At 54.6% G+C, this 23,909-nt stretch overlaps 7 protein-coding genes and 1 non-coding gene across 8 annotated transcripts, besides 3 other annotated features; 5 read left to right on the top strand and 3 right to left on the bottom strand.

Annotated features, from left to right (window-relative positions):
- Positions 1-706: part of a sequence feature (possible transcribed region) that runs on past the window's edge.
- Positions 463-1,656: a sequence feature (possible transcribed region).
- Positions 1,657-1,923: 267 nt separating this feature from the next.
- On the top strand, positions 1,924-3,225 carry CYME_CMR233C (hypothetical protein; the record flags this gene model as incomplete). Its single annotated transcript, XM_005538443.1, has 1 exon — positions 1,924-3,225. The coding sequence occupies one exon, from the start codon at positions 1,924-1,926 to the stop codon at positions 3,223-3,225; it is 1,302 nt and encodes a 433-aa protein (XP_005538500.1).
- A 1,384-nt stretch (positions 3,226-4,609) lies between these two features.
- On the top strand, positions 4,610-5,245 carry CYME_CMR232C (RNA polymerase I, II, III common subunit; the record flags this gene model as incomplete). The annotated part of the gene is made up of 1 exon (XM_005538442.1): positions 4,610-5,245. One exon carries the CDS (start codon positions 4,610-4,612, stop codon positions 5,243-5,245), a length of 636 nt encoding a protein of 211 aa, XP_005538499.1.
- Positions 5,246-5,320: 75 nt separating this feature from the next.
- Positions 5,321-6,514, bottom strand: CYME_CMR231C (hypothetical protein, conserved; the record flags this gene model as incomplete). The annotated part of the gene is made up of 1 exon (XM_005538441.1): positions 5,321-6,514. The coding sequence occupies one exon, from the start codon at positions 6,512-6,514 to the stop codon at positions 5,321-5,323; it is 1,194 nt and encodes a 397-aa protein (XP_005538498.1).
- Positions 6,515-7,044: 530 nt separating this feature from the next.
- CYME_CMR230T lies at positions 7,045-8,855 on the top strand. The gene has a single exon (XR_002461618.1). It is a non-coding gene; the product is annotated as a hypothetical transcript (transcript).
- Positions 8,856-9,436: 581 nt separating this feature from the next.
- Positions 9,437-10,891, bottom strand: CYME_CMR229C (hypothetical protein; the record flags this gene model as incomplete). Its single annotated transcript, XM_005538440.1, has 1 exon — positions 9,437-10,891. One exon carries the CDS (start codon positions 10,889-10,891, stop codon positions 9,437-9,439), a length of 1,455 nt encoding a protein of 484 aa, XP_005538497.1.
- Positions 10,892-11,616: 725 nt separating this feature from the next.
- Positions 11,617-12,967: a sequence feature (repetitive element).
- Positions 12,968-14,299: 1,332 nt separating this feature from the next.
- On the top strand, positions 14,300-16,516 carry CYME_CMR227C (hypothetical protein; the record flags this gene model as incomplete). The annotated part of the gene is made up of 1 exon (XM_005538439.1): positions 14,300-16,516. One exon carries the CDS (start codon positions 14,300-14,302, stop codon positions 16,514-16,516), a length of 2,217 nt encoding a protein of 738 aa, XP_005538496.1.
- A 4,373-nt stretch (positions 16,517-20,889) lies between these two features.
- Positions 20,890-21,552, bottom strand: CYME_CMR226C (hypothetical protein; the record flags this gene model as incomplete). Its single annotated transcript, XM_005538438.1, has 1 exon — positions 20,890-21,552. The coding sequence occupies one exon, from the start codon at positions 21,550-21,552 to the stop codon at positions 20,890-20,892; it is 663 nt and encodes a 220-aa protein (XP_005538495.1).
- Positions 21,553-22,068: 516 nt separating this feature from the next.
- On the top strand, positions 22,069-23,418 carry CYME_CMR225C (probable pyruvate dehydrogenase kinase; the record flags this gene model as incomplete). The annotated part of the gene is made up of 1 exon (XM_005538437.1): positions 22,069-23,418. The coding sequence occupies one exon, from the start codon at positions 22,069-22,071 to the stop codon at positions 23,416-23,418; it is 1,350 nt and encodes a 449-aa protein (XP_005538494.1).
- Between the last annotated feature and the right edge of the window lie 491 nt (positions 23,419-23,909).

Here is a 23,909-nt window from a genome sequence, read left to right as displayed (position 1 = left end):
CTGCTGGTGTGGAACAACGCAATTCTCTTCCATTGGGCACTGGCGGTAGTCGCGCATCCAAGCGATACATGTCAGATACATCGATCTTAAGCCATGATAAAGAATTTGGGAGATGAAATCCCGGTAAATTCTGTCGAGGCGCAAATGCGAACAGAGATTGTAGTGGAGCCTTTTCGGTTGAGCGGAACACATCCAGACCCCACTCTCCACAGAGCGCGAGAGAGGAGAGACGGTTACCATTCGAACGTTCCCGCTCCTGAAAGACCTGCCGTGTCAAAGCGGGTTGTGCCTTGGCGAAAACGCGCTTTCCTGGATCGGAGAATTTGTCCATGCTGCTACACCTGTGTCAGACTAGAAAGGAAAAGGGAGTTGCTCGCCCAGTTTCTGCCATTGGGGTCTTCCGAGGCTGTTTTTCTGATGTGCAGCCTGGATAATCAGAGTCCAGCAATAAGGATGTATGGATTCGTAAACAGTTTTACGATTTGCGGTTGTCCTTTCGGAATGAACACCACAACGCTTCCCAGACGGAAGCGGGTCCGTCACCGGAATCAACATGATTCGCGTTGCTATCGAATAAGGCTTCGCAGAGTATTACACTTCAATTTCCCTGTCATTCGGATGAGCATCCACGCTTCTCCCTTCCCAGCGTCTAGCGGATGCCTCAATCGCGCATTCTTCGCGTTCTCGAGCACTCTGTTTCGTAGCAGAGTCGGCGCTCAGCAACGGGCAACATCGTCTACACAGACAAGGCTAACACGATGACGTCGCTTGACGGCTCGCTCACGGGCTCGGGTCAGAAAATCACTGACCTCTGGTCATCATACAATCGATTCCGTTCGAAAGCCAAATCAGCCTCTATTTGGAACCGCCAAAGACATGGCATTCGACGCGAGCACGAGACCCTTCAGGGCATGTATTCCCGAAAGCTCCAGTCTTTTCCGGTTGCACGGAAAAATGTCCTGACCTCGGCCAGAGGTCATCGCAGCGACCGTCTCCGGTGGAGCGCGTACCAGCGCTTTACACGGCGTCAGCGTTCACCGATGGACATCGCTCAGCTCGCTCGGCGCCCTGGATGGAGCTCCCGGTGCTCTTCTCATCGTGGACAATATCGCGTTCCACAAATCCTCCATGGAGTGCGACACAGTGCGCCTGCGTGTGCAGCAGACAGCGCTCCCGCCTAGGGAGTCGCCCAGGCGAAGCAGGTGATCGCGAGGCATAGCGCCAGGTGTGGAAACGTACGAGAGCACCCACTGGCGCCTTCTGTACCCGTCAAGGCCAGGCACCGAGCGGTGAAGCAAGCGTCCACCCGCCACAGGTTAACGCTGCGAGGTGTAGTGGGTGTCTCGGAACACCTGACCACTGTCAAGGGTCAACGCGCGGAACGGCGTCCAGCGCCCGCGTCCAAACTAGACAGAGAGAACACCTGAAGCGTGGATCGCAACTTCTGCCCATGAACGAACAGCGTCTGCAACGGCCAGACGTGTCGACATCGGGACGCTAACGCTGCCATCAACGTCCGTCGCCCGTTGACAACGGAACTGGGTAGGCAGGATTGACCGGCGTCATTTTAAAGCCTGAGATGAGAGAGCGGAAAAGGAAGCAGTCCCAGAAAAAGCGCACAGTGGCAGGCAGTTGCATCAGTTCAAAAAGAGGCTCAGACGTTAGTAGGCGCGCCCGAGTACGCAATGTGTACACGATGCACTCTTTTCTGACGTGGGTGTACTGGCATCGCGAAAATCTCGTCGGCGAGCTGTTGTGTTGGACCGTGCTACCTGCGTTCGTGTGTGTGTGTGTAGGTGTTTGCCGGCTATTTCAGGCACTCCTTTGCTACGTCCTCGTGTACAAGAACAACCCACACTCGCTGTCGACGAAGATCACTCGTCAGAACAAGCTTGTACGAGGCCGCAGTCTGCTGGCTCCATCATGGCAGCAACCACAGGCTCAGCAGCTTCCTGGCGCTGGCTACTGCGGCTCGGCCTCGTTTCGCTGCTGGTCTTCCAGCGGTGGACTGCACTTGGACTTAGTCGACCTTTCTGGGAGTTTTCAGTGTACTCCGAAGATGGCGTCACCAATCAGACGGTGCTAAAGCAACGGTACGACGCGATAAACTATTCGCTGCAAATTTGGCCACAGCAATATCCAGGTCTGCGAGCACAGACGGTAACATGTAACTTCTCCTTCATCAACGAGTCAACTCAATTTCTGAAGGATCAAGCAACGCGCGAGACCGAGCTATTTTATGTGACCCAGTCGTTCGTATCGACGCAAGCAGGTGTTCGACCGTTCTATGCGAGCGGCTCTTACCAGCTTGCCTCAACCCAAGCGGTGCAGGAGTACCTGTTCAAGCCAGTGAACTCGGACTCGCTTCAGTGCTGGGTGTACCTGCGCTCTGCGAATCGGTTCTATCTGGGAACAGACGGCAAACCACCGCCAGATGAATACGATCTTCCGACGGTTGTTCTACGAGCGGCGGCGATAGTGCTGGGCTTCACAGGTCTCATTCGTGCGAACGCCGTCAACCAGCCTGCTTTTCTCGTCGACGACAATAACGACGAAGCATCGACCTTCTTTGATATTTTCTTGTACGGATCTCCTGAGCGTGGCCATGACGGCTTCCTGCCGCTGGTATCATTGGGTGCGTTTGTGCACCACCAGGACTTGGTCCCGCGTTTCGTCACCTCCGATGAGCTATACTTTGCATCGACATCAGTTTTGAGCGAGTTACCGAGTCTCTATGCCCCCAGCAAATACACGCCGGAACAGTCTATTTATTTTCTGAGGCCATCCGTTTCGGATCATTACTCTCTGAAGCGTACCTGTTCGCCTGTTTGCGCGGCGAACGACAGTGCATTCTTCGTGGAAACAGCGGATCCTGCGGACGCGCTCCTTTATCCAACACTGGCTCCCGGTATTGCGATACATTCGCTCGGGAACCGGACGCTTCAGATGCTGTTGTGCACGAACGATGGATGCGATCTCGGAGAATCCAACGGGTGGCCTCTCTACGGGATCGTACTGTTTGTGATCGCTACGTTGACAGCATCTGTTCTGCTGGCTTGGCTCCTTGTGCAGCTAATACGTTGCTGGGCGCTGCGTTGGGAGAAAAAGGCTGACGTCATGATAGACGAGATGATGACACCAGCGGATTTGGCGGAAGCCGAGGCAGAGGTTGCTTTTGAGTTTGGAGTCGACGATCTCAACCAGGAATACAAATCTCGGCATTGAGCTGGTCCGGACGAATGAGAGACGGTGATTGCACAAGCATCCTTCGGATTCGGTATCACTTTTATATGGCGACTAGATAGTGTGCGCTTTGTCTAGGCGGATTTGATGGAACGGTTTTCGTATCTGTGCAACTCAGAAGAGCTGCGGAAACGCTTCGGCGGATCCGTAAATACGTAAAGCATCCAAGTTTCAGACAAGAGACAGTTCGTGGTTGCGAAGTGATCTGCTTCGAAACCTTTCCAGCTTCTTGTTTTCCGTGGCCCAGATTCGAAGCATATTGCCCAACGTCGACGCGCTCACGAGTGTACATACGAGTGAAATCGTTACATGGAACGCGGCACACTGCTCGCGGACACCGCGATTTCCCTGCTCTCCGACAGCTCCCCAATGCATTCGAGTGAAGTAGGCAGACCACAGCACACGACCGGCGTTCCGCTGTTTCCAGGTCCATCGCTGAGGCACCGTCAGCGAGCGGCTATCCGTAGTACACAGTGTTGCAGGTTGCTGGTTGCCGCATCGGCACTACTGCAGCAGTGCGACTCGCGGGACGTGCGATCGACGCTACGTAAGCGTCGGGTACTTTGCTGCTGCCCAGTGGCTCGCGGGTACTCCCGAAGCGAAACGGGGCACGTGGCCTCGATTTATCCGCATCCTTCCCGAAATACTCCCGTCCAGGCGACGAGCATCTTCATGACGAGTGTACCGACGCATCAAATTGTCTGTCCCCGTATGCGAGCGACTTTGGGAAACACCAGCGTGTCGCAGCTCCGCGCACTGCCCTCAAGAACTTGTCCAAAATAGCGTCCAAACCACGAAAAACGTCAAACATGGCCCTGAGCTGCTTGGCTGCCTCTTTCAGGTTATGAAACAGCGCCAGACAGGGACTTCAACACCTACGTGTTCCAAAAGGTCGTTTCCATCGGCCTGCAGCGTAGTCACCAGATAGCTGCACTGCTTCCTGGCCTACTTTGCCCGGAGCGTCCGCAAACACGAGCAAGACTCTCTTAAGCTGCAGCCACTGCAGGGTGCGTGCATACCTTCATCAGGCTTGTACTGGTTGCGTTTAGTAAGTGACACCAGTCGAAGCTCTGCAGTTTGTCAAGCAGGCGTTCCGTCAAAGGCTCCTTGCTCCTGGGCAGCGCTATCGCGGGGGCGTTCGCGACCGCATATCAGCCTGGATGAGCATTGTACTGTGTTCGCGTTCCGAGGGAGCGCTACTGCGAAGCGTTCGCTACACAGACGCTAACGTTGACGGTGTTGTGGTTTTCGCTGCCGAACATATCGCTCCGAGCTAAAGCCGACGCAAAGGCCTACGCGAGACCACCGTGAACACTGTTGTCGCCGTAATCGTTGCACTTGTTTTGGCAGCGGTGCGTTCGTCGCAATGGCCACCGACATCCAGGCCGACGAGACGCGTCGTTTACATAGGATTCGTCGGACGATTCTAGAAATGCTACGAGACCGTGGTTACCTCGTTTTACCGACGAAAACTGACTTGGAACTGCCGTTGGAAGAGTTCGCACACAAGTTCGACGCAGCGGGGCGTGCGCGAGAGTCTCTTACCATGTTGCGGCAGCATCGCAACGATCGCTCTAACCAAATATACGTCTTTTTCCCCAAAGAGGAGAAGGTGGGTGTGAAGCCCATCCGAGAGTACTGCCTTCGCTTGGAGACAGAGAACGTACTTCGTGCGATCATCGTCGTGCAGACGGGCTTGACTCCTATTGCGAAACAGGCGGTGGCAGAGCTCCAACCGCGCTTTCATCTGGAGCTTTTCCAAGAAGCTGAGCTTTTAGTGAATATCACTCGACACCAGCTGGTTCCTAAGCACGAAGTTCTGACGGCGGAGCAGAAGAAGACCCTCCTTAAACGGTACCAGCTCAAGGACACGCAGCTGCCGCGCATCCTACAGAGCGATCCCGTCGCGCGTTACTTTGGTGTGACACGAGGGCAAGTGCTTAAGATTACCCGCAACTCTGAGACTGCAGGGCGCTACGTTACATACCGTCTTGTCGTCTGAGCGACGGCCCAGAGGACGCTGTGCCGACGCGTCTGACACAGGGTTCGGGTTTGGTTACAGGAGCGTCCACGGAGACTAGTTGGTAATGCTTGCCAGCACGTTATTCAGAGCCACTAGCGTGTTGAATAGAGTCTCTGCAATGGTGACGAGTAACGCTGGCGGTGAAGGACCCATTGGGGGCGCCAATGGGGCTGCGGATTCAAGACGCTGACGGTAGTCCGTGCAAACTTGTACAAGTTCTGCGCACTGGTCGGCTCGGTTGTCGAAGATGAGCTCGACCTCAACCTCGTACGTCATGAGCGACTCTCTGGGAAGGTGCACCACGGTGATATCGATGGAAAGCTCACCACAGCGATAGGATAAACGATCCTTGAGTCGTTCACTTTCGAGTACACCTCGAGCGTCTCCGAGTCGCACCGCTTCGGCAGGAGTCAGTTGCTGTTCGCGGGCAGCGTTCACGCGTACATCATATGGATGACTTGGGAAGAGAATATGCAGCGTTTCTAACCGAGTCTTGAACATGAACGAGGCAGGCGTCTTATCGTTGCCTTGGGTCGCATTCGTTCCGGATTCTGCTTCGCCTTCGCTGCGGCTCCACGGACGCGTCTCCCTGTAGCCTGACGAGAAGCGCAGATCCGTCTGACGTGAACGCGAATGTCGCACCAATGGTCCGCGATGGCGGACTGCTGATGCCACTGTCCTGTTTAAGACTTCGTTTAGTCGCTTGAATGCATCGAAAGAAACCTTCGACTCAAAGCGCAGCACGTTGTTCACCTCGGCTTGGAGGCAGGCCGCAGTGGCGCAGCCAGGTAGGACAGCCCGTTCTCTGGTGGACAGATCAATAACTGTTCCCAGCTTGGCCTCGATTTCAATATCAGGACCTGTGAAGTTCCGAGCAATAAAAGCGCAAACACACAAAACTCGGTCGTCTATTGGCGGCGGGAAGAAGCAGCCGGGACCTTTCGGCTCGTTTCGGGGCTCTTGAACAGGGACCTGCCTATCCGTTTCGCTCCGTCCAGCCGCCCGAACGTCATCAGAGGTGCCAGCGCTAGTCGTGGAAACGGCTTCAACGGGCCTGCTTCGCTTGACCCGTGTGCTGGAGGTTTCGGATCCGGCGTTTATCCAAAATGAGTCCGGGCTATAGGGTTCTTGATCGGCGCCCGCGGCAAACGTGAGCGTTAGCAGACTTTTGCCTAGTTCAAACCAGGCGGGTGGTTTTTTCTGCTCACAACCGCTTGCTTTCAAAGCAAATGGGTCATAACTTGCCATTCGGGAACCTGCACTGTTCCGTCCAGCAAGAAGAACCACCGCGATCAGTACCGTTCCGGACCAGCACCAAGCGCGACAACGCCAGCACGGAAGCCCCTTAGTCCGATTGTAGAGCGCGTTCGTTATTGCACGACGTGTACTTTCTTATTTGCCGAGAAGCGGCCTCCGTTGACTTCCTTCGCCTGAAGAGACAAAGCCTTTACAGCATATCGAGTTCCAGAGAATCGGACCCATACCAATTTTTTCATCAACGGTTTCCGGCATTGCTTATGCGTTAGACCCACGTCAGAAAAGAGTGCATCGTGTACACATTGCGTACTCGGGCGCGCCTACTAACGTCTGAGCCTCTTTTTGAACTGATGCAACTGCCTGCCACTGTGCGCTTTTTCTGGGACTGCTTCCTTTTCCGCTCTCTCATCTCAGGCTTTAAAATGACGCCGGTCAATCCTGCCTACCCAGTTCCGTTGTCAACGGGCGACGGACGTTGATGGCAGCGTTAGCGTCCCGATGTCGACACGTCTGGCCGTTGCAGACGCTGTTCGTTCATGGGCAGAAGTTGCGATCCACGCTTCAGGTGTTCTCTCTGTCTAGTTTGGACGCGGGCGCTGGACGCCGTTCCGCGCGTTGACCCTTGACAGTGGTCAGGTGTTCCGAGAAACCCACTACACCTCGCAGCGTTAACCTGTGGCGGGTGGACGCTTGCTTCACCGCTCGGTGCCTGGCCTTGACGGGTACAGAAGGCGCCAGTGGGTGCTCTCGTACGTTTCCGCACCTGGCGCTATGCCTCGCGATCACCTGCTTCGCCTGGGCGACTCCCTAGGCGGGAGCGCTGTCTGCTGCACACGCAGGCGCACTGTGTCGCACTCCATGGAGGATTTGTGGAACGCGATATTGTCCACGATGAGAAGAGCACCGGGAGCTCCATCCAGGGCGCCGAGCGAGCTGAGCGATGTCCATCGGTGAACGCTGACGCCGTGTAAAGCGCTGGTACGCGCTCCACCGGAGACGGTCGCTGCGATGACCTCTGGCCGAGGTCAGGACATTTTTCCGTGCAACCGGAAAAGACTGGAGCTTTCGGGAATACATGCCCTGAAGGGTCTCGTGCTCGCGTCGAATGCCATGTCTTTGGCGGTTCCAAATAGAGGCTGATTTGGCTTTCGAACGGAATCGATTGTATGATGACCAGAGGTCAGTGATTTTCTGACCCGAGCCCGTGAGCAAGCCGTCAAGCGACGTCATCGTGTTAGCCTTGTCTGTGTAGACGATGTTGCCCGTTGCTGAGCGCCGACTCTGCTACGAAACAGAGTGCTCGAGAACGCGAAGAATGCGCGATTGAGGCATCCGCTAGACGCTGGGAAGGGAGAAGCGTGGATGCTCATCCGAATGACAGGGAAATTGAAGTGTACTACTCTGCGAAGCCTTATTCGATAGCATCGCGAATCATGTTGATTCCGGTGACGGACCCGCTTCCGTCTGGGAAGCGTTGTGGTGTTCATTCCGAAAGGACAACCGCAAATCCTTGAAGAACCAAAAAGCCTCCACATGCTCTCATGACTGCACTTCGAATTTCGAGGGTACGCAACTAATCTAGTTCCGAAAAAATCGAAACCCAGGTGCAGAGCGAGCAGTGCAACGCTCCATTACAATCTGACGCAGGTATAGGTTTCGCGGATTGCATGGGCGGCACGGGCGCCCATAGAACAAAAACGAGGAAGTAACCAGCAACTGACGAATACTATCTTCCATCCGTGTCGCAGACGATGTACGGTTGGACGGTTTCCAGATATTCGAAAGTTCATCCTGTAGATGGAAAGTTTCGCGAACCGGACGAGCCTGCAGCGCTATGGCTCCGCGTGCCCCCGGTGGCGGATGCTGTGACGAGACCCAGACAGGTCTTCTGCAACGCGGTTTTCCGGGATGGAGATGGACGGTCTGTGTCTAGGCGTCGCTCTGGTCGCTATGTTGTCATAGCGTGTCGTTTTGCGCTGCTGGAAGCAGGTCTGTCTACACGGCCTTTTGGTTCCCAGAAGAACAATGGTCTTCGGCTCCGAATCCAGTGAATAACGCCTGACACTGACGCCGGCAAAGATACCCCAGAGCCGGTCTCTCTCTGTATGTCGACTGCATCAGGGCGTTTCGCGCCGGAGCCGCTTCTAACAATATGCTCGATGCCCGGAGGAACGCTTGAACGGACCATAATTCCCGTAATCAAGTCTCGTCTGGAATTTGTGGAACTTGAGGCGGTCTAAAACGGGAAAGTAGACGCTTTTCTACCTGTTGCTAAGAATCGCACGCGTGTGGAATCCCTCATTCTGCTCATCGATTCTAAACATGAATCATGTGAGCGATGCGTGCCTGCGGGTTTAACACGCGCAGGCATTTTTTCCCTTTTTTTCCATTGACAGAACGTTCACTTAGGCCAGCGTTCTCCGATTATGCGCATTTTGCTTTTCTTAGTTTATGTTTTTTCCAGTGCGAGGTGGAGGATCCAACGATCTACACCTACCTCCATGTTACATTACCTATACTTCATCTCGGATATTCTGGTGGTTTCGTACGTCCTATCGTGTGTGCCTACTGCCTGCCGAAAGCGACAGCAATAGCGCCTATAGCGCCGCTGAGGTCGCTGCACGGAGACAGAACGGCGTTGCCGTACCACACAAAGTGCGTCGGCTCGAGGATACGCGCAGGCGTTGTGCGCGGCGATACGCAGCGCCCGCTGGAGCATTGCTCTAGTTTCATGCTTGCGATACATGGCGTGTTTTATTGGTTGTCGTTCAGACCCAAGGGATGCAGGTCGGGATACGAACTTTTTCTAGCGTGCCGTGAATGCTGACTCGGTTGCGTGGATTTCGCTGAGGCGGTTCTTGTCGTCCATTTGTCGTTGTGAATCAGAACACAGTGTTTATTTGGCGTTTGGTTTCAGCGGAAAGTCCCTCCAATCGACTCGTTCGTTCCGTTCTGCTGGGCACCGGCGCGGGGGCTACCATTCAGTGACGCGTCTAGAGATGAACTGGCATCGAGCTGGGTTTGGTTCAAGTCCGTGAAGGAATACTCAACAGCATAGAACGGATACAGGGCCTCAGTTGCTGTGATGTTTGGTATCGAGTCCGGAACAGGTTCCATGTATACCAGGTCATTGTCGCGGCGGCTCTTTTCTAGCTTGATGCTAATTAAGTTCTGCCAATGCTGGACGGTGGGCGCACGCATCGGCGGGACGAGGAAGCGAAACGCGCCGTCTCGCAGGAGGCGCCCCACACGGCGCTTCTCAATTTCGAGCGATGCGTGCTCGAGCAAGCGTATAACTGCCCCGCGCTTGCCTGAAATTTCTCGCGGACTCGTACCCGCTTCAAAGATGAGCGCTTGATAATAGAAGCAACGTGTGCGTCCGAGTGCCTCGCCAAGCTCCGCAACTGCGCGGTAACCAGGCTCTGGGGAGTACGCGAGTCGTTTGTGACCAGCGGCAGCCTTGTTAGTGCCATCACAGAGCCCTTGGAGTTGAGCGCGTGCGAGCGCGAAAGTCTCCGTAACACCCACGGAGAGACGCAGCAGTGTTTCCGGTGATAGCTGTCGGGACTCGGCACGCGTTAGTGCCAGCAAATAAGCTTCGCCCATGGCTATTCTTGACAGTGCGGATGCTACACATGGATGCACTTCACAAACGAATTCGGAGCTATCCATGTCCACCAGCAATCCCGGAGAAAGCTTCTCCGAGAGATACTTGAGAACACCGCTGGCCTCGCGGAAGAGTCGGACTGCCTCGTTCTCGACGGCCTCGCGAGTTTGACCTTCGGCATTCGATGAAAACTCATCAAGTATTTCATGCCCGGTTCTGATCTTTGCCATGCTCCAATAAAAAAGGGTGAACAGGATCTCGAAACGCAATAATGATTCCCGTTGGACGGTGCGGCGTTCCGCCATTCCCGACTTCCACGCGAAACGGCAGCTTTCGCTCGCGTGCCGATTATGCGCAAAATGTTCCACAGTACGTTGTTCTTGAAACAAGCTCGTCAGGCGCTGCAAGCACGGAATATAGGCCTCAAGTTGATAGAGGGCGCTCCGCACCTCGACCGGCCCAGCGGTCGCAAACAGGGTCTCTTTCAAGTTTTTAAGGAGTGCTTTATTAGCAGATTCGTCGACAGGTTTCTCTTCCGCGGCTGGCAAGTGAGCCTCGCTATTCGCGTGCTTCTGGCGGGTTCCACATAGACTACGCTCCCGTAGAGAGAGCTGTTTCCAGTGCCGCAGCGCGACTTGCAAGCGCTCCCGCGAGCACGCCAGTGTGCTCAGAAACTCTACTTCTTCAGGAGTCTGCAGAACGTCACCAAGCGCGGTGTTCCAGTCCACCGCGTAGGCTGTTGGTGCTATGCACTCCCACATTCCGCGTTTGTTGTAAACAAGCCAGCGCTTGGAAACAACCCTGGTGCAGTGTGTGGACACGAAGACCTCGTGTCCGCATCTGGCAGCAGGAACGGTGCAGCCCTGGCGAGCTATGACGTGTCCGCTGGCAGTTCCGCGTCCACTTTGTGTCAGTGTCCGTGATGGACCCCGTTGACAGCAGGACGGGTGGACTGACCGCTCGCCACGGGGCATCTGCCTCGCCGACGGCTGCGGCGAGGATTTTTTCCGATGGCAGAACGTTTACTTTGTCGATGGATGGATGGATGGATGGATGGATGGATGGATGGATGGATGGATGGATGGATGGATGGATACTGGCTTTCGGGAAAGCGTCCATCATGCTGCGTCATACTCCCGAGTTTCATCACCTGTTCTCGAATGTAATGGTCATTTTGTGCGTTCTATCGTGCGCGGAGCGTCTGGTTTCCTGCAGCCGCCGTAGCGCACATACCGCTCGGGCAAATGCATGACGGAGACAGAACAGCTTTGTCATACCACTAAAGGCGTCGGATCGAGGAGTCATTCATCTGACACGGAGTCGCAGAATATAAACACTCGGGGAGCCTGCAAGCTGCGCAGACAGACCAACTGTGTGCGGCAGCGCGAACCGATATGTTAGGAGACAACTGCAATATGGGCGACGCCCAGACGTAGCATGCCTGCTCCTTGTCCCAGATTAAATTGCGTTGCCAACCATCTGCTCAGATCCCACTACAGCATCGGTCGCTGCAGAGGCGCACGGAGCGCAAGCCCGGCAGACTCGTCCGGCTCGCAGGACCTTCCGCCCAGGAGATAAACTTCCGGCAATGCGGAAAGCTTTTCCCTCTTCTAACGTTTATCGTAGACGGGGAGAGAAATCGTTATATCGTTGCTAGTTAGTGGTCAGTATCTGTTCTTTGTTCTAGATCATGCGCTCGATACGCATATCTCCATATCTGGCAGGCATCAGAGATGACACGCACGTCGACGTTGAAGGGAAACACGATCCTGACAATTCGTTAACTTGTTCACCTGAATTACAAGTTGTATTTGCGTTAAAGTCGTTGCAAGTTATAGTCTTTCAGCTGAATCGTGTTTCAACCCTCAAGTGAGTCTATTCAAATGATTTTTAATTGTTTTATAGCAGAAGCGTACAAAGCCGGTTCATTTTCAAACCAAAGTAAGAAAAGGAAATCTATGGACAAGGAAGTGGAAGGTCCCCGAGGCGCAGTGTCGCCGGCTGACGGAAAGAAACGAAAAGCAGTCCCGAGCAAAGACGAACAGGAAAAGACGAAGAAGCCGAGGCAGGAGGCCGACGTCAATGCCTGCAAGAAAGACGACAGTACGACGAGATTGTCGTGAAAGCCTCTGTTCTTGGATATTTCAAGGATCCGTACGAGCAAAAGTTGCGAGAGTACTTCGGAAATTGTGTCGAGACACAGTCCATGAGTATTATAAAGGCGTCGTCAGGACTGATGCATTTTGTGAAGGACACCTATGACAACGTGGCGGACATCAAAACTGTCGAGGTTCCGGAAGAATTTTTCAACATGACCTTCATTCCGCACCTGGTGCTTGACACAGGGGAAACGTCGACGAAAATGAGCGAGTGCATACCCTCCAAGAAAATAACGCGGAATTCCGGTACAAGGGTACTCGGTACAGAAGTGACTGGGGTATTTCCGAATACGGGGCAATGAAGTACCTCGCGAATCTGAAGAACTAGATTACCATGAACCTTGAACGTTCCATGATACGCTCTATCTTTGCATTCTACCCGGGCTTCTCTCGCAAGGAAATATGAGCGGTTACCAATGGAATCACCAACATTCACCAGCATAAAGATGACGTCGAATTCGTCGACAAGAAGACGTCACCCAGGAGCGCGAATGAAGCCTCTATAATCCGTACGGCTATTCAAGAGCACCGTGCGGTTCTGGCGCTGGCGAATCCATCAGAAAAGATACCAGAGATGAAAAAAGATGTGAAAAGATGTTATTCCCCCATCCTGCGGTATTTCGTACTCCTGAACCGAGAACTCGAACGCAAGGCGGAGATGGAGCTGGGTGTGCGGAAGCATGCAGGGTCGTACAAACGGGCGGCTGCGCATCTGGGGATGCGCTTGAATTTCGTTACGATATGCAACCACAAGTCGCACTTTGTGGCTATCAACTCCAGGGCCCTGTACGGGATGATCAGGGAGATCCATACGGAGTTCGATGTAAGGAAGATAGAGTTCACCAGCGAAAACCAGGACAGTCACTGGAAGCATACCTTCGATATCGAACGTCGCAAAACGAGCAAGAACAGCTATTTACGGGTACGATCAAAGGCGATAGAGTTTGCGAACCGGGACTTTAACGCTCCCATAAGTACCAGGAGATAGGCGGTGCGGGAGCGGAGGCGCCCGGAGCTGACGAGAATGAACTTTGTAGAGCAGCCTCTAGGGAACAAAGTGTACAAGAAGAAGCTGAAACCGATACCAGCGGCCGCTCGAAAAAGACTGGGAGCCATCAGCACGTCGATGGATAGACATCCACGCTATCGTCGTAATGCGCTCAATCGCGTCGATGATCTCGCGTCAAGCGCGGGCTGCGGTGCGCCTGCATGCTTTGCGCACGATGCGGATTCATGGATTGTAACAGATGCTCCCGGGTACACAGACGCCACCACACACCTCAGTGCAGACCTCATCTCGTCCGAGTATGTATTCGTGTTCCACCGTCCCTGATGCAGTGTTTGTCTACGGGAAAATTCTCCCGCGATCCAGAGACGCTGCGGATGTGGAGTCTGCTATACGCACTTGCCCCGACGTTGTAGGTGACGTAACCCCTAGAATCTATGCGGGAATAGGACCGCATTGTGGTACCCTTTCGGACATCGGTTGCTTGTATGGATCATCTGGTCTGGTGTCGGTAACGGGTGCATGCGGGTTCCGCGAGCAAATCAACAGATCACCATGGTATGAACCATACACCGAGGTGAATGGCTCGTCTGGGGACGGGTACGGCGCCCGCCGCCGCCGCCGCCGCCGCCGCCGCCGCACGGCATTCCGCACGGATTCGACGCTGCACGTGCACGGACAGCATCGCGCCCATGCGTGTGCGCGCGCCGCTGGCGCCCTGTACGAACGTCACCGCCAGAAATATCTGCACGTGCGTCGCATCGACGCGTGCCAACGGACGCGCCAACCAACGTCGTTGCGCTGCATCGCTGAGCGTTTTTCGATGTGGCGCGCCTGTGATCAGTCTGGTGCATCCGCGGGATCTCGCGCACGGGACGAGGCCCCTGCTTTACGTGACATCGCATCGGGGCGGAAGCTTCAAGACTAGCCTGAGACCATAGACGCGGGGGATACCCTGGGACGTGCGCCCATTGCTGGTCGTTGGGTTATCCGCCGACGTATGGATGGGTGCTCAGGGACAAGATAACAGGATACCTGCGACAGGGGAACGCACGTGGTGCGTGAGGGGTACCACCATGGACTCAACGAAAAGGGGACTCACTCTGGGAAGCGTAGCGTCCGTGAATCCAGAGCGCTGCGCACCGCAGTCTTTTGTTGCAGCACGTGTTCGTCAGCAGGCTGAAATTAAAACGCCAGCTCTTGAGAGATGTTTGTCGCGAACGTCCATAGAGACTCTCTCGACACAGGGTCAGGAAGGAGAACCACGGCCTCACGTCTGGAGAGGAACCCTTCCAGCTACGGTTGGCGCGGCGAGTCTCTGCGGCAGCAGCTGCCTGGGAACTAGTCACGCAGGCGCTGGAGAGGTTTCTGATGCGAAGACCCTGGGACATGACGGCTCGATCCCGAAGGCTGTACAGCATAGGCGGACCACACGCGCCGAGGACGAGTGCTTCGAGCCGTTGCCGAGAGCGGAGTCGCTGCGGCGAGCAGCACCGAGCCTGCGTCGGTTTGTGCAGCACTTACGCATCATGGATCGCACTGCGGAGGAACTCCTGCGCCAACTGGATCGAGCTCGCCCCGAGAACTGGTCGCTCTCTGCTGCTGTTGGAAACTTCACTTCAGAGACTGGACTGCAAAGCAAATGGGGCTGGCGCACTGAGCTCGTCTCTTGGCTTATGGACTTGTGCGTTACTCTCGGAATGGAACCAGGTGTCGGCGAGTTTGCTTTTTTTATGATCCAGAAGGTCTTTATGATTGATACGACGGGTTTATGTACGTTAATCAACGCTGATGCCACTGGCGAACGTGATCTGAAAGACGAGTCAGAAAGTACCCAGCTTGCGCGCAGGCGCCGTCTGCTCGATGTCCTTCATCTCGTTGGAGCAGCAGCAACGCGTCTCGCTGCGGCTCGGTCTCTCATGAAAACCAAAGCACTTGGCGACGCGCTAGGAGAAGTTTTCTCGATCGAGCGCTCGCAACTGGAATCGGCTGAGGCGTTTTTACTGGAAAGATTTCAGTGGCCTAGAAAATATGTGGGGTTAGATGCATACATTTTTAGAATCTGCGAATGGATACGACGTGTTCTAGATGAGCATCGTTTTCATGTTTTGCATCACAGCTGCCGCTGCTTGGCGCCGGTCTGGTCTGAAGATGAATCGTCGCTGCTGGAGACGTGCCTATTTCTGTTGGAAGCCTGTCGGCCTGTCATTCTCCGTATTTATTTGTCGACAGAACGGGCAATGAGTCCATCGGCAGCAGCAGCAGCAGCAGAAGCAGAAGCAGCTCAAATGGAACTGGAAGGCAGGCTCCCCGACATGCACGGGTCGCCCGCTACCTGGTTAGCCTCTGGCAAGGTAACCGCTGCGCATCGTGTCGATATTCGTGAGCTCGTCGGAACCAACGCCGCCCGGAGGGATGCTCGAGAGCGCCCCTACGCCGCGATGCACCCACGCTATTTCTGTGCAGCTTTGCTGATTTTCCTCAGTGATCTACTCCAAAACACAGATCATGGTAGTACCGAGATACCGCTTGAGTTACGGGCAACTGAGCAGGATTCATGTTCTGTAGAGCAAGAGCACGGTTCGCAGGGCGCAGACGAGCTGTTGCTCGGGACGCACCCCGGGCTCTGGAGCGACCCGGATGAGACTACCGAAAATCGTGTTCCCTGTGCAGCGCTAAACGTGCTCCTGGGTGCACTCATGCCCACAGATACATGGGGACAGAGCCTCGTATCGGGATGGCTAACTGTGCTCCAGGAAAGCGACTTGCGGACCGTCCTGGAGGCATTGCACGTGGATGCGCCGGCTCACTCGCCCAACGGCGTACGGCCGCTGGAGCAGACCTCGCCGCTCGGCGCCCCAGATAACGTCACCCGCACAAGCCACGACGGACATGAAACACGCAGGCGATTGCGCACAGTGTCAGACAAGAACGTCGACAGTGCGCGTGAAAAATATCTAGAAACCGATGAATGGCTGTGGCGCCGTTTCTCGCATGAGTCGGAAGGCACCGGCGTTGCATCTCAACGTTCTAGGTTGCTGCACATACCGAACGGGCGTCTGGAGCGGATGGAGCGAGCATCGACGCACTCGTCGACCCTTCAGGCAATGTTACCACCGAGCCTGGAACTCGATGAGTTCTCCAGTGCAGTGGCGGGAATTCGGGTTTTTAGCAGCGCTTCTCTGAGACAGCGACGAGGTCGTAGGTCGCGTTCTCTTTGACCATCCAAATGCTTTGATTCCTCGCTTGTAAACACACTTGCAGAATTGAAAACAATGTTGGTCGCTGGTGCGCCTGCGCTGCAGAACCCACACAGGCACGCTGCCCGTCGTCACGATGACGTCGTGTCTGGTGGATCCTCCGACCTGTTCATTGCCTGAAGCATCTCTGCAGCATTCTGGCGAAAGTTCAGGATATTTTACCGACAAGTTTGCGCTGACGAGCCAGATACGGTAGCGTGCAACAAGGAACGATGAGCGGGCGCCACACCTCCTGAGCGCAGGGGGCGCATCTGCGGTTCGTTTTTGCCTGCGAGCGGGGAACCCGGTTGAGCCTCGCGAGCTTCGAGGATGCCTGCGGTGTGTCTTGTCCTAGAATTATGTTTGCCACGGCATGGTGGGCGTCATGCTCAGAGCAGCGCACTCTGGAACTCGTGCATCAGTGTGTGAATTTGGTTTCACTTCGATGTATTGCAGGTAGTCAACAAAAGGAATGTATGATGTAGCATGCAGATAGAGGACGCGGAGATAATCGGTGCTTTTGGTGGTAACTTGCTAGAAACCTGTTGATGTCCACAATACCTTCCTTCTACGGTCAGCAGGTGGATGAACCATTGTCATCGTTCTCCGTAAGCTGCATATCGTGTCTGTAAACCAGAATTCGTCGAACAATTTCTGCACAAGTGTTTCCTCGTCAATTAAATCCATTCCATACGTTCTCTACCAAATATTTCTGAAGAAGCAATAGGATGCGAAGCTTCCGTACCGTTGATACCGACAGCGATGAAGAGAGACGGATAAAAAAAATAAAAAGCGCGCTTGTATGGGAGACCGTTGCTCGGTGACCACCATACTGTCGATTGGACACGGAAGCGCGAACGCTTGTTACAGGAGAAACGGGTGTTCGTCTTCCGTGATGCGACTTTAATCGTGTGAAGTGGTAGACCTGTACATGGTGATTCAAAGAGAGATAAGCTGCTGTTCGTAAAGACGAGACGAGTGCGCATTCTGGCAGCATCCGCCTTAGCGACAATTGTTTCTTGCAGGTGCCGAAAAACTGCGAATCGGACAGGATCGTTCAACAGCCCAGGCTTCGTTGAGGTAATCATCGTGGGTTCTGGTACCCACATTCTTCTACCCAGCTCTTCCACATCTTCGTTCTCCGTGACTCCAACGCGGTCATGGAGTACGCAGCCGAGATCGGGCGAGCAGTGGTGCTTCGTGCCAGCCTGGTCGCTATGGTTCAATCCAGTTGAAGGCTTTCGTTTCCATGTGAAACGCCTTTTTCCATAGACGGATCAACAGCGGAGTCGTTCGCATCCGGGGCACCGTTCTTCGACAAGTCGGTCGCTTTTCCACGGGAAACGCGTTTTTTCCATAGACGGATCAGTAGTGGAGTCGTTCGCATCCGGGGCACCGTTCTTCGACAAGTCGGTCGCTACCTTCATCAGCCCTGGAATGATGTGTAGCTCCTCTGGTCGCACGGAGGACGGACCGGCAAGCCGTGCATCGGTTTTTGGGCATGCTCGCGACGCAAAAGGTGACGTAAAACTTCCTGAGCAAAAGTAGATCTATACACGGACAGAAAAGGTAGGCTTCGGTGTCAACGTCCGCCCAGTACGTCTGAGTCCCGAGGACACAAGACGGATATAAAGTATAGTGACTACTTTCATACCAGAACACCATGGTAAGGTGAAAGTGAAGACGGAGAAAATAAAACTTGACAAAAAGAAGAAAGATTCTCTCAAAAGGAGAATGAGACGGGTCTGGAATGGAAATGTGTCATCCAGGATACATCATTCTGAAACCATAATCACTGCTTCTCAACGAATAGATATCAGTAGGGAGCATCTTCCGAAATGTGAGATGCAGGACGGCATGTGGTGTCGCGAAGCCTCCTACGCGATTGTCTCTCGCCCAGCATCACTCGGCTTGACGCAATCGTCATGCTGCTATTCTTTGGCGTTCCGAGAGCAGGGCCACCAGATGTCCAAGTTGCTCAAGAATATTGTGATCCAACATTCGTGCAACAACAAAACTGATGCTCCGGAGACATGATGCAACAAGTTCTGAGCATTGCATCACAAATTCCTATACACGATTCCCAGGATGCTTTCCGGGGGCGCCACACGATATCGGCGATCGGAAAAGCTCTGCTGTGCTGTACGATTGTCAAAAACGTATCAAAGGAACCTCAGAAATCAGATGCGAGTCAATGTCGAGCGCTTCATGGGGCGCACATCGCGCAATTTGTGGCCGTTATAACCTCACAAGACCAAATAAAAGCTGCGACTGGTGAATTGGATCTTTCGCAGTGTCGAAGGAGGCCAGGGACGAGCTCGTGGTGATCAAAGCGCTCGAGTTGACTGCGACTTCCGAAGCGAAGTCGCAACGAGAACGAGTGTCACCCCGGAACGTCCAAGCTTATAGCCGCGGTTTCGGTCTGCGGCCAGTGAAGCTCGTCTAGCAAAAACGCCTGGAATGTGATCGCTGACTTGTTCGCAATTTGCGACACGTTTTTCAGAACAGAGCCTGCCGGCTCAGAACAAAGCAGACGCGCACGTCGAAGCCGAGCGCCCTAGCATCCTCAATATCCAATAAGATGTGGTTCCAGTATTTCAGCACATGACCCGTGATATAACTGTAGACACCTTTGTGGAATATTCGCTATGCAATAAGCAACGGCTGGTCTCTGCGAGGAGCTTTGCATGACGCGATGAGCTTCGCAGAGAGCGTTGGGGCATCTCATTCAAGATCTCTCATATATAAAGTGGACATTGAAAGCATTTTGCAGGGACAATGCAGACCAACGGAATCTCACGCAGCATGCACATGATGATACCGAAAGGTGTGTCGAGCAGCGACGCCCGTATTGAAACGTTCAATCCAGACGAAGTAGAAGCCGTCATCACGGGCCTGGATCCGGGGTTGAAACCCGTCAAGGCCGTCGCCGTACCTCTACCAATCAAAAGCACCGCGTTAAAGGCCTGAACGGAAAGCCCATCAAACCGCTCAATTTTCCCAGGGCTCCGAATGGTTGAGTACGCGGCATCATGGACGCCAGAAGGCATGCCAACAAGTGGACGAACATCACGGGGATCCGTCTCGACGCTCTGAGTTCTGCATCGAGCGGAGCAGAAAGCTCCGCACGCCTCATTCAGACGGTACGCGGGCATCAATGTGGCTCAAGTCAGCGATCTTGGCAGGAGTGCATGAGACCGTGCCAGGATCACCAGCTGTTCCGGTCTAACGCGCACAAAAAGCTTGCATTTGACAATTTGTTCAATGAGTTGGAAAACTAAGTAACAGACAACTCGTGTCGTTTAGTGGCGGTAGCCGATGGAGTTGGATACGCTGTAACACGTAAAAGTTGCACGCACGCTCCGTCGACGTGGGCGTTGAACGTGCGGAGGATTCGATTCAGCGTGATTCTCGTGGATGCCTTCACGACGACGTAAACGCATCACAAGCGCGGTTGCACGCTCAAACAGGATGAAAAGAAGAGCATTGGACACAGACATATGTACCAGATGGAGTACGTTATGCGAACTCAACGTCAACTGGCGCAGCAGTCGAACGTGAGAGGCTTGCGATGGTGTAACGCCGCCGGCAAAAATGCATGCAAGCACCCTCTGCACCGAGTATTGAACGCCTCGATGAGCATCCGTATAGGTCATCACGTGCTCCGAGAGTGTGTCCAGCGGCTTTGTGTCATGCGCTTTTTTGAAGCTATTATGCACTACTCAGTCTGGGCACTGTGCTGTAACGCTGAATACTTTCAATGAAAAAATCAGTGTCTACGAGAGAGGCAACTGGATTCTCGCCCGGAGCAGGCCACAGCTATGGTGCGGTTCAGCAATACGGAGAGGCTGACGTGCCGCGGATAGGCGGATAAAATGATTTTGCAGCACAGTTGGTAGACGGCAATGATGATCCATTATCCGATAATACTCGTTACGAGACAAGCGGCACGGCAAACGTCTCCATCGGCCAAGTCGATGACGCACCGCACCAAGGCATCTTGCAGTCCTCGTGTCTCTCTGGACGGTGCTGGTTGTAAGGCAGCTGGATCGCTGGCAGCTCGATTCTCCACGTATACTTTGGAGGAGCGCCGAGGAACGCTGTCCGTATCCGCAGGAGTACGGAACGCTGTCCGTATCCGCAGGAGTACGGAACGCGGGACGCAGATAAGTGGCAACAATGAATCCGAATCACTGGAATTTGATCCCGAATCACCTTGCTGAAGTCAAGTGACACAGTCGATGGCTGCACAAGTGTTCAAATCTAGGCGCAGGTAAGCGGCATCGTCGAGTGTGCTCCATCAATCCCGGGTCATTGGTGTATCCTCCATTTCAGGTCGGGAGTCAGCCATTTCGCTAGCGTCTTCGCGTAGTTGCTCCTTGTTGCGACGACCTGGTCAACTTTGAGAAACGACACGGTTTCCGCTGGTGTCCACGGACGCTGCAGAACGACGCTTCGGCGAGCGAAGACGGTGCGGAACGCTTTGCCACACGCGAACCATCTAGCCGCCGTCGAGCGCGGCCATCATGGGCTAGTTCGCGGAAGCGCTCGTCTCCGTGACGCGTATCGGGGTGCCGAGGTGTCGACCCCGGTGCCTGCCGCAAGGTTTCATCGACGTTGTTGGGCGAAGACTCGGTGCGAGCTAGCACCAGACCGGTCGTCGCTTCTTCTTCAAAAAAAACCGCTGTTGTCTCGAAGCCGTAACGCTGTCGAGCTGTGGCATATTGACTCAGCTTCAGGTCCTCAGCAGCTACACTGTACTCGTAATCACACACAACAAGGAGCCTTCGCTCCTCGTTCGCTGGCTGTTGTGCTTTCTTTTCAACTGAGTGCCGTGCTTTGCCCGAAGTTTGATGAGGTAGCGTTCCCGTAGTGCGCAGATGATCCCGGTGCTCAGGCTGTGTTCGTTCCAGCGCTCGTTGCATAAAGCGAAGGCCCAGCAAACGCCCAGAAATGCTGCGTTGTGTTTCTGGGGCTGCGGCGCCCTGGCTCCCGTGCTCTGCTCCGTGTTCCGACATGCGCACGCAAAACTCGAGCCGAGCTTTCTCCAGAGGTAGCGTTTCCTTGGAAAGACCCCAAGACGAGCAGGAACGCTTACGCTGGAGCTGACACAGCACGCAGGATAGAACGCTCGTGCGGTTACCAGTCGCCTGCAAAAGAACACCTAGCGTCCGAAATTAACATCCTCAGACGCGAGTGTTGTGGCCCCGCTCGCCAAAATGCGACATGGGATTGCCAAGCATCTGGCAGTGCTTCGATCCTGTATGTCCTATTCTGTTCAGCAATGTGGGGTTCATGCATGTCATTTGTATCCAATTTATACCAAAAATAGGCATGATTTCCGTGCCGTCCAATATCAGGGCCTGCCCGAGCGCGTGGCGCCGCGGTACCAACGCCCTGCCGCTCGTTCGCGAAACCGATCTCAAACTGCGTCACCTGTTCTATGCGAGCTTGGGCACTGTGTGTGTGTGTGTATGGGCGTGGGAGTTCCAGCGCCAATCCGATCCAACTAACTTGACTTGATTCATCTCTCTATGGCTATCTGGAGAAAGCAGGGTCTGGCATGGGCCGTTTTAAGACTCGGCTCAGGGCTGTGGCCGTCAGCAACGCGGGGCTGGACCTCTGCACAGCGGCTCGCACCTGCCGCCTCCCTGAGAACTAGTGCGGAGGATCCCTCGATTCCCAGTTGGCTCGCGTCTGGATGCCCGCCGAGTCAACCAGACGTCGCGTATACGCCACTGGAAGCGAAACCGCTGCTTCTGCGTCTGCCTTCGAGCAGGGAGGAGGCGTTGGAACTCATCCCGCGCTACGCTCGTCGCAGCGCGACTCCAGTGTCGCTGCGACAGCTGCTCGAGTTTGGTCGACATCCGACACCGAAGAAGCTGCTGCTTGCGGCGCAACTGATGCATCGTGAGCTCGCCATTCGACTGGCGCACCGCGTAGTGGAACTACAGTCGCTTCCATACGGTCTGTCGGAGATGCGCAGCGTGAAACGCGTTTGCGAACTATACGAGAACTCCTTCGCCGACATCCTCATGCATCCCCGGCCTGAACGGGAAGGTGAAGAGGAGCGTCGTTTTACGGAGCTCCTGCGTCGCATCCGAGACCGGCACTCTGACGTTGTGCGACAGATTGCGTGCGGGGTACTCGAACTGAAGCAATCCTGTGGGATGGGCGCGGATGACATTCACATCAGCTCGTTCCTTGATCGCTTCTACACTTCAAGGATAGGCATTCGCGTGCTCATTTCTCAACAAGTCAGTATGTCTCTGGAGCGATCGCGCCAGGGATACGTGGGCATTATTCACATACGTTGTCGACCAGCGCACGTTGCAGCGGATGCGGCGGATGCAGCGCGAGCACTAGCCTATCGACACTACGGTGAAGAGCCGCCCGAGGTGGTTATCCTGGGGAAAACCGACCTGGAGTTCCCATACATTGAGGGGCATCTCTATCATGTGCTGTTCGAGTTGCTCAAAAACTCCATCCGAGCAACCATGGAGCATCATATGGGACGGGAAAGCTTTCCGCCGATCAAGGTGATTATTGCGGATGGATATGAGGATGTGACGCTGAAGATCGCCGACGAGGGAGGCGGCATTTCGCGTTCCAGTTTACCCAAAATTTGGACTTACATGTTCACAACGGCAACAGTACCCCCAGAGGCGCTGATCCAACCCGAATATGGACCTGGGAGTCATGTACACGGTGCGCGAGGAGCTTCCATGGACCCGCTAGCCGGCTTCGGCTACGGTCTGCCGCTATCTCGGCTCTATGCGCGTTATTTTGGAGGCGAATTGAGCATTGCTTCCATGGAGGGCTTTGGAACGGATGCCTACGTGCACCTGGCGAAACTGGGGAATCGTCTGGAGGCTCTTGTGTGAGGATTTCGCTGATCCGCAGAATCGCTCTATGCCTCCGTGGCCAGAGGGTGTGTCGACAAAACACTGACAGCGGCGACTCGAGGCAAGCCACAACGCACCGATGCGCTGTGATAGACATGAATGCGCCTGCGTTGTGGGTTTTCGTATCTGTACGAGCTTGTGGATCGCGAAAGGGTACCGGGTATGCCGCATTGGCGATGTAGAATGCAAGGCGGGCACTGCTGTACCATAGCAGCAGCAGCAGCAGCAGCGGTTGCTTCTTTCGTTCACAACGGTTGATTGCAATGCAGCGGCGACAAGGCACGAAATCCTCCCCAGCCAGTGCCGACTGCATCAGGACGTGTGCGTAGCGGGTGCTTGCTCAGGATTGGAGAACCGCGACACTCTGTGTGTGTGTGTGTTTCCGTGAGGTCTCTAGTCTCTGGTGCATGACCCAGTCGCCCGTCTGGGAGTTGAAATGCCCTGCAGTTCAGGTTCATGCATCGCAAAGG

This window comes from Cyanidioschyzon merolae, chromosome 18 (assembly GCF_000091205.1).
Source record: "Cyanidioschyzon merolae strain 10D DNA, chromosome 18, complete genome".
Taxonomy (NCBI): Eukaryota; Rhodophyta; class Bangiophyceae; order Cyanidiales; family Cyanidiaceae; genus Cyanidioschyzon; species Cyanidioschyzon merolae.
Note: the sequence above shows the minus strand (reverse complement) of the source record. Positions and strands in the feature narration are given on the sequence as shown.